General features: G+C 36.5%; 1 protein-coding gene across 6 annotated transcripts in view; it reads right to left on the reverse strand.

Moving 5' to 3' along the window:
* Window positions 1-12,040, reverse strand: part of TRAPPC8 (trafficking protein particle complex subunit 8) — a 99,574-nt gene that overhangs the window by 45,492 nt on the left and 42,042 nt on the right. For all 6 annotated transcript variants that reach the window (XM_037004739.2, XM_037004735.2, XM_037004734.2 and 3 more), the window contains 3 exons: window positions 8,047-8,197; window positions 5,207-5,307; window positions 2,333-2,438 (listed from right to left, as the gene is read on the reverse strand). In XM_037004739.2, the coding sequence (XP_036860634.2) occupies window positions 2,333-2,438; window positions 5,207-5,307; window positions 8,047-8,197 (358 nt within the window). The remainder of the gene's footprint in view (window positions 1-2,332; window positions 2,439-5,206; window positions 5,308-8,046; window positions 8,198-12,040) is intronic.

The following is a 12,040-nucleotide window of genomic DNA, read 5'->3' on the forward strand; positions in this document are numbered from 1 at the left end:
GAGAGAATGTTAACAAAACTGAAAAGGCAGTATCAACTTAAAATTAGGATAAAGGGGACAAAATCATTTGAGGTAGACTTCTACAAAAACACAGGTGGTAAAGGCACCAAATACACAAATTTAACTGACTCAAATCTCAAAGATGGTTCTGAGATTTTTTTCTTAGCCTAACTGTGAGGTTAACAGTAAAGGTGCTATCAGCTGATCAACTTATCCCAGGAGCAGTTTCTCCCAAGCTGGAGAAACATAAAAACTGCTGCTAACCCTGATAGCAAAAAACTGACTTACTGTATTTAAATGCAGTAACAGACAAAAAAAGACTGTAAGACCAGAATAAATGTTCAACGCAGAAACAAAGACACAGGTAGGGGAAAAGCATTATGTCTTAAGCACCAAATTCAGACATATTACCCTATGTGGTGGTAAATGTGGCAGGTTTATCAAGCTGGGTTTGCTCTGCCATCCTAAGAATCCCAGGGTATAACACAAGAGTTATAACACAAGATACACTTGCCCATAAATTTGCCTTTCAAAAAATACAGTCAAAGCACAACTCTTCACCCAGTCCTCACAGCTGTCTTTTGCTTAAGAACAATACACATAAAATGAACACAAATTCATAGTTAAAATTTAACATGATTTTATACACATTATGCATGGAGTTAGTACTTTCCAGTTATCTCAAAGAATCTGAATGGCACAGCAGAAAAGGATACTGAAAATCACAATTTTGGGGGAAATATACCAACCATTTGCCCCCACCCCTCACCCCAAAACAATAAATGACAATGATAAATTTCCTACAATTTCATGACAAAATAAATCATCCAGGTTTGAAAAAGAAAGGTGAAAACAAAGAGTGGTAAAGGAAAAGAGAAAAATGACAGGAAACAGCAAGGTTACAATGCAGACAAATTAATGCTCCAAAGAAATTTTATTCAAGCTCCTAATCCACAAACTCATTCTATATTCACAGATAATACCTAAGTTGAAAAACAACAACATACTCAAACCTAAGTTAAGATCATTTATTATAATACAGAACATAAACATACTCAAGAGCCTCTATTTAGTTCTGCCAAATAGTTTATGTCTGGCAACTGTCCATACTGGTCAGCATCCATGCAATAATAATTATTCAAAATTTTTAACATCATCCCTTAACCTAACTGGTTACATCATTTTTATAACTAATGGTTCATTCAACAAACATTAGTAAGTCATATACTATGTGCCAACCCCAATTTTAGGCACAAGGGATAAAAATGTAGAAAGCAACATAGTTCCCACCCCTCAAGAAGGTAACAGCTTAAATTTCCAATGGCACGTCATGTCTGACAGCAGCATTACATGAGAAGGCACAACAGAGATACTTGAACAACCTGGGGTATCGCGGGTGGCTACCCAAAGGATGTAACTGATACCAGGACTAGTGAATTAGGTGAAGAAAGGAAAAGAGCCACAGTCCAGGAGTACACTAAGAACATGAATCAAGATTAAAAAAAAGAGAGAGAAAGAAAGAAGTAAATACTTGGGGATATTTTTTTAAAAAGTTTAAGAAGTTAAAAAGAAAATCCCCCCTGGTTGTGCTACTAACAGGATAGGAGAATTACAGGGCATCTCAAGCAATTTCTGCCTTGAGCAAATGAAGAGCTAGTTGGTTATAATTTAAGATCAAGATCTGCAGGGTAAGAAAACTTAAGAGTTTAGTAGTTTAGATATGCTGACTTAAGATGCCTTGGAAACAGTAAGTAGGTCAGTCTAAAAGGCAGCTGGTCATAAAAAGCTCAAAGCTCCAGGGGAGATTCGGGTTGAAGACAGACTTGAGACTAAAAATTATGACTGAACAAATTGCCCAAAAAACATGTACAGTAAAACTATAAAGTACATTAATATTTAAGGGGCACACAAGGCAGGTGTTTAATTTTGTTCTTGAGCATTCATATAAAAGATGTGTCTTTAACCACACTTGAAATTCCTGAGTGACAGCTCTTTTTTGAGTATTAAATTTGTATTAAGAATGATACACATGCACATTGCTTTAAATATCATTATGCAGAGGCCAGAACCTAATTCATAGAAGACACCCAATAAATATTTGTGGTTAACAATAAGATTTAAAATCTGTAAATAAAATAAATTCATAAATTTATAAAATTTGTAAAAGATTGCATTTAAAATTCATTCAACAAAGAACTAAAGAAGCCATGTTATAAAATCCCAAAGAGAGATTTCCCCCTGATTTTGTTTTGCACACACTCTCAAGAGAACACAAACTTTTCAAAATCATTAAATAATGCTGACTAAAGCAAGTGCCACACATTTTCAGTACCTCGCTGGTCAACCGAATCAGGAGCGCTGCAGCCTCCGAGTACTTGCTTTGGCTTTTTAAGATTTCAGCACTCAGCAACACACACCTTTCAGCCAGGATCATATTCCTGAAGAAAAAAGGCACAAAGAATGTAATCAGCACTACAATGTCTGAGCACATCACAGCAGCCATGTACAGAACTTTCCAGTTCTGGTTTTTAAGTAAAATGAAATCCATGTCTTTGCTATCCATTTATCCAAAAAGGCTGATAAGAAAACTTCAAAGAAGTCTTTTAACTCATGAAAACTTTTTATCTTCATGTAATTTCATAGAATGCAATGCCAAGTCATACTTCCTGTATGCAAAAAGCTAGAACCTAACTGGTGTCTCTGAACCAGCAGCTAGTTAACAAAACTTTTTATGAACAGAGAAGAATATAAACATTTCTTTTTCCTTCCTCACTGCAAACTCTCATGAGGTGTATTTCCTTTCACTAGTTACTTTTAAGCATATTTTAAGTGCTTCCTCCTGGTTTCAAATGGAGAAAGCCTGAGCCAGTATTGCCTGATTGATTCCCGAGCAAGACCTTTGTAAAAACACACCATCAGTTGATTTTTCTTTGTAACTACTACAATCGGTAACCTAGAATTGGATTATTCATTCTTAAAATTAATAGAAATAAATGAAAACATTCTTACTGTGAAATTATAAAACGCAACCCTTTGGCTGGGAAATAGCAAAGCTTTTCTCTTTTTACTTTCTAATCCTTTTATGAAAACACTTGGCCTTCAAATTACAACCAAAGATTATTAACTTGAAGGTTATTCTGAACAGTGTTATTTTTAAAATACAATTTACAACTTTGGAAAATTACTATAGTGATCTGCCATGAACTTTCTACAAATCATAGCCTTTCTTAGAAGGTATTTACAAGTATCTAAAATTGTTTTTATAAACTGAAAAGACTAACTCCTATTACCAACACATACTCACCTATATGGTCAAATATGCTTAGCTCTTAAAGAGTTTTCTTAAGCAAACTTTAAAATCCCCTTAAATCTTAACACTCTTGTCTTATTTATGTACGTGTACTTCTTACCTATTTCCCATGTGGTCAGGTAAGGCACAAAACTACCAAGTCGAGGCCTTTATTGTCTATCCAAGCAACATTTAAAAAATCATTTGCATCAGGATATGAAAGTGCTGAGAATTCAAGTATTTCTATGACACAATCCCTACTTAAGGCAGAAACTTTTACAAAACAGATTAAGGAACAGGGAACACTTGATTTTTATTGGGCTTTGGGGAAGGATGAACAGCTTCATAAAAAAAAGAGAAAATCTTTTAAGGATAAATATGGTCTCATCAGTTAAAAAATGGAGCGTGGCATTCTGAGAAAAGGGCATTGCCAAAGTAATACTTTGTGTATTACTTTTGTGTATTCTAAAAAACATATTCACATTTTAGTATTTCTGAAATCACATAGCTTCTTAAAATTGATGTATACAATTAATGTGTTTCTAATTCACCCCCCAAAATCGACTCAACTGATGATAAAGCTTATCAATTACGGTAACTTAGAACGGAGATTCTAAGGGAGACACGTGGTACCAGGCACTCAGTGAGGACCATGCAGCCTGTGCTGGGCAGGAGGCTGAAACCGCATGGCCACAGCTCATCTGACTCTGAGGCCACTGCACCTCACTCTCCCTTTCCTTTCCCATCAGTCCATCTGCCTCCTGAAGACAAGGAATATCTTTCTAGAGAAAGAATATTCAAACTTCTTGAAACTTTTGTGACTCTGACTGCCTCCATCCCTCCCTCTCCAAGTTCTACTTTTGGTATCTCTCCTTTTCAGAACCCTTAAGTGGTTCTTTTCTCAGGAGGCTCTCTCTCTTGCCAGAAGGGCCAATACATTCTTGAATAGATTTTAAGGTATAGGAGGTAGGATTTGATACTGTTGCCACCATTTATTAGCTGAATGCTCTTGGGAAAGTTAAACTTTAAGTTTCAGTCTCATCTGTAAAACTGAGGTAATAATAGTACCACCATTTGGTAAGTTTGCTGTAAAGATTAAATGAGAGTACAGAGTCATTTTGGCAGATGGGCAAATGCTGAGCACGCGTTACTGATTATCAGTGTTGCACTATAAACACACATTGTTACCACTGCTCTTCCCCCTTTGGCACTACAGGAGACAAAATTGCCTGTGTCTCTTCGAGCCCATACATTCTACACAGAAAAGTCAGATTACTCTTCCTGCAAAATTACTTTTATTATGTCAAGGTTCTACTCAAATACTCAGTAACTCCCATTTGCTACTACATACATTCTTATAGCTTAACAATAACGTTAATAAATGAGAGTTAAGAAGGCTCTCCACATTGATTTCTTTCAAAACACCTGCTCATTAACCAACAGCCAGGGCTCTACTATGTCTCACCAGTGACGCTGCATCCAAACAGTGTTCTTGACGATCACAATCCTGAAAGGTCTTCATGGCTATCAAATCCCAACTACCTTTCTTTCACGGTCTGGTCCTCAAACAGCCCATGTAACCTACTCTGACCCTTTCAGACCAGTTCATGGTCTCCTTACAATGGTAAATTCTAACTCTACACAAAGTGCCAGCAGAACTCTGTGTGTACAAAACACTTCTCATCTCCTTTCCCTGGACTGTCATTTCACTGTTTTTGACGAACTCCTGGCTTAATAGCAGTTAAGGTTAGAGATGTTCCCATGGTACAAACCACCCTCAACTTGAAATATAACCTCAATAGTACATATATCAAATTTCTAACCACAAATCCAAGCAGAAGAGGAAAGGAAAGGAGGATATAATAGAACGCTAATTTAAGAAAAAATGGACATGACCTGAACATTCTAGTCACCTACTTGCAGATATCCCGGTAAGTCTGAACCGCTGTATCCATGTAATGTGCAGGGTATGGCCTAGGTGCTCCCGGCTGAAGAAAAGCTGACACTGCTGCCATTTCCTACAGGAAAGAAATGACATTATTTGTACTTTTTCAAAAGAATAAATATTCTTGTAGTTCAGGAGCCTAAAAATTGGAATGAAGTTTGCTAGGGTTTTTTATGTATGCACATGTATAAATTTCAGAGTAATGTAGACTTGAAAAATGTATTTATGTTTTTAGTTTTAAATTTCTCTACTCAAAGTCTATCATTTGTTTAAATAAGATTTTCAAAAGACCCAGTAAACACTTCGAGTTATGACATATATTAGCCTAGCATAAGATTCCTTCTTCTGCCACCTCCTCCTTGCTCTTTCCTATCCCTCTGGGCGTAGAGAACAGACCAGTGACAGGACAAAATAAAGTACATCTCTTTCCAATTACTGGCCATCGAAATATGAAAAAGGCGCTCACAATTGCCTGTCCTATACTTTCAGCTATTTATACACTCGAGTTTACATACTGTATCATACAGATGGCACAGTGACCATATCTTAGAACTGTATCTTGTCTTTTCTAGGTCTTTTTATTTCATTTTTAAAAGTCATTCTATTGTCAACGTCTGTGACGTTGGTTAATAATTCAAAATAATATACAGTGGTGCTAAAGGATTTAGAAATGAAGACTAATATACAAGTTTTAGCTTTCGTAGTAAAACATCCTACAATGTCCATACTTGTGCTAACATACTCACCAAATTTAAAGAAAAATCTAACTAGAAATAAATGAAACTTTAATAACTTGGAGGAAAAAACTGTTCAGGCCAATCTACTTTTACAAAGAATAAATGTATTTCTCAGTAACATTCTTAAAGATAAAAAAAAATACAGAAAAAAATTATCTAAAAACTGGGAATATGACTGAAGTCTTTAACTTGACAGGCTCTAACATCCATAATGATACAAACTGTAGTGTTTTAAAATGCTTCTCTAGCCTCAGCAGCTAGCAGTGGCTGCTCCAAAATTTACTGAACGAACTGAATGAAAATGCATCCTATCCATGTGACAAAATATACTACTGCTCTGAAACATCATATTTTCTTAACTAGTTTAGATTTTAACTAATATACATAATGAATATATGGTATAACACTATATTGTACAAAAAATACAATATTTACCATAATATAAACATATATATTACATATGTATACATTAATAAGTGTGCTAAGAAAAAATCCTTTAAGAAAAATATACCCCAATTTTTAAGTTATTTTCCAATTTAATTCTGCAAGAAACATTAAATAGCAAATATACAAACAAAACTAACATAGTCTCTACAGATTTGGTGAGAAAATTCAGAATGATCAGTGCAAGTTACCACATAATCGTCAATAACCAACCACTAAGTCATTTCTTATAGTCTATAATAATGAATTAATATATTTTACAAAGCTTTTCATCAAGAAACAAGTGATCTGCTCAACCTTCAGTTAGTTGAGTGATTACACTACAAAACAGTGTTTCTTCAAGAATTACTGGTTGTATATGATTTGTAACTTTATCATTACCTTAACTAAATATTGTCCATAATTTTCATCTAAAAAGGCAAGTAAGCTTAGTCTGTCCGACTACAACACACTTGGACTTGATCAATCAGTTAATGTGTGAATGATAATAGGGAAGAGTCCCAGTACTACTACAATAATACAAATAAAATTTGTATTCATTCACAATTTTTCTTAATCAAGGCAATCAAAAATAACATACAGAATTATAACCTCAGCAGCAAAGGAAAAAGCCCTGAGCTCAGCTGTTTCACAGGTGGGAGTTTTTCTGTCTGTATGTTAAAATAAAATACAAATTCTTACAGTCTAATGCCTGTGAACTCTGCAGAGAGGTACATACCCAGTATGCTCACACAGCTTTTGACTCAGGCAGGCTGCACTTCCTCCATGCTCCCCTTCCTAGGAAGGCCACTGGGTAGGAAGGAGTTCCTCTTCCCACGCACTAACCACAGCCACCAGAATTTACATATTGGTTTGCGTATTTTTTTAATTAATTAAGTTAACCTCCAGGCATGCTGGAACTGTCTGACTACAGGTCACCTTCCAAGGTACAAAAACATTTTTTGTTTCTGTCCTGGTTACAAAGATCCTAGGTTTTAGGAGATCTGCCCCAATCTTATTGTCTCCATGGCCGATTATTTTTAGGGCACCACTTATGGACTACAAGCATTTTCAGGTGTACACATATTATGTTAGAGCAGATATGTCTTTACTTTCTCCTTAAGAAAAACTTTTATACTATGAATAATAATTCAGATTCAAATTCAAGTTTGAAAACATACAGATTTAGAAGGTACTAATCAAAGCTAAGAAATCTCAACCCTCATTTCTGACCATGTTCTTTTTTCTATTTGAAGTACAGTTGATACACAATATTACTTTGGTTTCAGGTGTACAATACAGCAATTCAACAAAATACACATTATGAAGTACCACAAAATGTGCAGTTACCAACTGTCACCATACAGAGATACAACAGTATTACTGACTCTGTATTCCCTATGTTAGACTTTTCATGCCTCTGACTTATTTATTTCATAACAGTCTTTATCCCCTTCACCTCATATAGGACCATGTTTCTACACTAGTTTGAGGAAAATCGATCAATTCAGCATAATCTGAAATCTATAAAGCACTGTATGCTCTCTGGACAACTTTACCCTTAGGTACTTCGCTTGCCATTTACTAAGGAGAAATGCTTCAGTCGTTCATGGTAGCAGACCTAGGAAATTATAATACTGTACAATACCAACCAAGGCACCAGCTGCATAAAGCATTGCTTGGTCGTTCAGAAAATCCTTCTTTGCAGTGTGATAGCAACTGTAGGCCAAATCATAATGCTGCACCAGGAAACATAAGTCAGCCATCTTCCGAGTCTGAAGTTCCGGTGCCTCTGGGGGGTACCTGCAAATATAGAGTAAGTAATGAAAGCGATTCATAATTTATGACCTCCAACCCATTAAATATTATAAAATGTCTAACAAGCTGCTCAACTGTCCAACACAGAAGGAAACCTAAGGCTGACTTATAAGAATTCTATCTCAATGGAGGGAGTGTGATTTCTCAAAGAAACCTGGGAACAGTCAGAGACATCTTCATTTATATAAGTTAGAGCCCTATACAGAGAACTTCTCAACAGCAGGCAAGCATTTTCTTCATGGTCAAATTATGAAACAAATGGATAACTCCAGGTGGACCACACTTTTTTTTGGTATCATTAATCTACAATTACATGAGAAACATTATGTTTACTAAACTCCCCCCTTCACCAACTCCCCCCGACATACCCCATTAGTCACTGTCCATCAGCGTAGTTAGATGCTGTAAAATCACTACTTGTCTTCTCTGTGTTGCGCAGCCCTCCCCGTGCCACCACACACATTATACATGCTGATTGTAAGGCCCCCTTTCATCTTCCGCCCCCTTCTACCTCCCTTCCCTCTCATTCTCCCCAGTCCCTTTCCCTTTGGTAACTGTTAGTCCTTTCTTGGGTTCTCTGATTCTGCTGCTGTTTTGTTCCTTCAGTTTTTCTTTGTTCTTATACTCTACATATGAGTGAAATCATTTGGTATTTGTCTTTCTCCGCCTAGATTATTTCACTGAGCATAATACCCTCTAGCTCCATTCATGTTGTTGCAAATGGTAGGATTTGTTTTCTTCTTATGGCTGAATAATATCCCATTGTGCATACGTACCACATGTTCTTTATCCATTCATCTACTGATGGACACTTAGGTTGCTTCCATTTCTGGGCTATTGTAAATAGTGCTGTGATAAACATAGGGGTGCATCTGTCTTTTTCAAACTGGGCTGCTGCATTCTTAGGGTAAATTCCTAGAGGTGGAATTCCTGGGTCAAATGGTATGTATATTTTGAGCATTTTGAGACCTCCATACTGCTTTCCACAATGGTTGAACTAGCTTACATTCGCACCAGCAGTGTAGGAGGGTTCCCCTTTCTCCACAACCTCGCTAACATTTGTTGTTTGTCTTTTGGATGGTAGCCATCCTTACTGGTGTGAGGTGATATCTCACTGTGTTTTAATATGGATTTCTCTGATAACTAGCGACATGGAGCATCTTTTCATGTGTCTGTTGGCCACCTGAATTTCTTCTTTGGAGAACTGTCTGTTCAGCTCCTCTGGCCATTTTATTAATTGGACTGCTCGCTTTTTGTTTGTTGAGGTGCGTGAGCTCTTTACATATTTTGGATGTCAACCCTTTATCAGATCTGTCATTTAAGAATATATTCTCCATACTGTAGGATACCTCTTTGTTCTATTGATGGTGTCCTTTGCTGTACAGAAGCTTTTCAGCTTCATATAGTCCCACCTGTTCATTTTTGCTTTTGTTTCCCTTGCCCAGGAAGATACGTTCATATAGAAGTCACTCATGTTTATGTCCAAGAGATTTTTGCCTATGTTTTTTTCTAAGAGTTTTATGGTTTCATGACTTACATTCAGGTCTTTGATCCATTTCAAATTTTACTTTTGTGTATGGGGTTAGACAGTGATCCAGTTTTATCCTCTTACATGCAGCTGTCCAGTTTTGCCAGCACCATCTGTTGAAGAGACTGTCATTTCCCCATTGTATGTCCATGGCTCCTTTATCGTATATTAATTGACCATATATGTTTGGGTTAATGTCTGGAGTTTCTATTCTATTCCACTGGTCTGTGGCTCTGTTCTTGTGCCAGTACCAAACTGTCTTGATTACTGTGGCTTTGTAGTAGAGCTTGAAGTTGGGGAGTGAGATCCCCCCCACTCTATTCTTCCTTCTCAGGACTGCTTTGGCTATTCGGGGTCTTTGGTTTTTCCATATGAATTTTTGAACTATTTGTTCCAGTTCATTGAAGAATGCTGTTGGTATTTTGATAGGGATTGCATCAAATCTGTATATTGCTTTGGGCAGGATGGCCATTTTGACTATATTAATTCTTCCTAGCCAAGAGCATGGGATGAGTTTCCGTTTGTTAGTGTCCCCTTTAATTTCTCTTAAGAGTGTCTTATAGTTTTCAGGGTATAGGTCTTTCACTTCCTTGGTTAGGTTTTTCCTAGGTATTTTATTCTTTTTGATGCTATTGTGAATGGAATTGTCTTCCTGATTTCTCTTTCTATTGGCTCATTGTTAGTGTATAGGAAAGCCACAGATTTCTGTGTGTTGATTTTGTATCCTGCAACTTTGCTGTATTCCGATATCAGTTCTAGTAGTTTGGGAGTGGAGTCTTTAGGGTTTTTTATGTACAATATCATGTCATCTGCAAATAGTGACAGTTTAACTTCTTCTTTACCAATCTGGATTCCTTGTATTTCTTTGTTTTGTCTGATTGCCGTGGCTTGGACCTCCAGTACTATGTTAAATAACAGTGGGGAGAGTGGGCATCCCTGTCTTGTTCCCAATCTCAGAGGAAAAGCTTTCAGCTTCTCGCTGTTAAGTATGATGTTGGCTGTGGGTGTGTCATATATGGCATTGATTATGTTGAGGTACTTGCCCTCTATTCCCATTTTGCTGAGAGTTTTTATCATGAATGGATGTTGAATTTTGTCAAATGCTTTTTCAGCATCTATGGAGATGATCATGTGGATTTTGTCCTTCTTTTTGTTGATGTGGTGGATGATGTTGACGGATTTTTGAATGTTGTACGATCCTTGCACCCCTGGGATGAATCCCACTTGGTTGTGGTGTATGATACTTTTGAAATATTTTTGAATTCGGTTTGCTAATATTTTGTTGAGTATTTTTGCATCTACGTTCATTAGGGATATTGGTCTGTAATTTTCTTTTTTGGTGGTGTCTTTGTCGGGTTTTAGCATTAGGGTGATGTTACTTTCATAGAATGAGTTTGGGAGTATTCCCTCCTCTTCTATTTTTTGGAAAACTTTAAGGAGACTGGGTATTATGTCTTCTCTCTATGCCTGATAAAATTCCATGATAAATTAATCTGGCCCAGGAGTTTTGTTCTTGGGTAGTTTTTTGATTACCGCTTCAATTTCTTTGCTCTTAATTGGCTTGTTTAAATTTTGTGTTTCTTCCTTGGTCAGTCTTCGAAGGTTGTATTTTTCTAGGAAGTTGTCCATTTCTTCTAGGTTTTCCAGCTTGTTAGCATATAGGCTTTCATAGTATTCTCTAATAATTCTTTGTATTTCTGTGGGGTGTGTTGTGGTTTTTGCTTTCTTTTTTATGATTCTGTTGATGTGTGACAAGTTTGGCTAGAGGCTTATCTATTTTGTTTTTTTTCTCGAAGAACCAGTTCGTGGTTTCACTGATTTTTTTCTATTGTTTTGTTCTTCTCAATTTTATTTATTTCTTCTCTGATCTTTATTATGTCCCTCCTTCTGCTGACTTTAGGCCACATGTGTTCTTCTTTATCCAATTTCAATAATTGTGACATTAGACTATTCATTTGGGATTGTTCTTCCTTCTTTAAGTATGCCTGGATTGCTATACATTTTCCTCTTAAGACTGCTTTTGCTGCATCCCACAGAAGTTGGGGCTTTGTGTTGTTGTTGTCATTTGTTTCCATATATTCCTTGATCTCTATTTTAATTTGTTCATCGATCCACTGATTATTTAGGAGCGTGTTGTTAAGCCTCCATGTGTTTGTGAGCCTTTTTGCTTTCTTTGTACAGTTTATTTCTAGTTTTATGCCTTTGTGGTCTGAAAAGTTGGTCGGTAGGATTTCAATCTTTTGGAATTTACTGAGGCTTTTTGTGGCCTAGTATGTGGTGTATTCTGTAGAATGTTCCAT

Source organism: Manis javanica, chromosome 9 (genome assembly GCF_040802235.1).
Source record: "Manis javanica isolate MJ-LG chromosome 9, MJ_LKY, whole genome shotgun sequence".
NCBI lineage: Eukaryota > Metazoa > Chordata > Mammalia > Pholidota > Manidae > Manis > Manis javanica.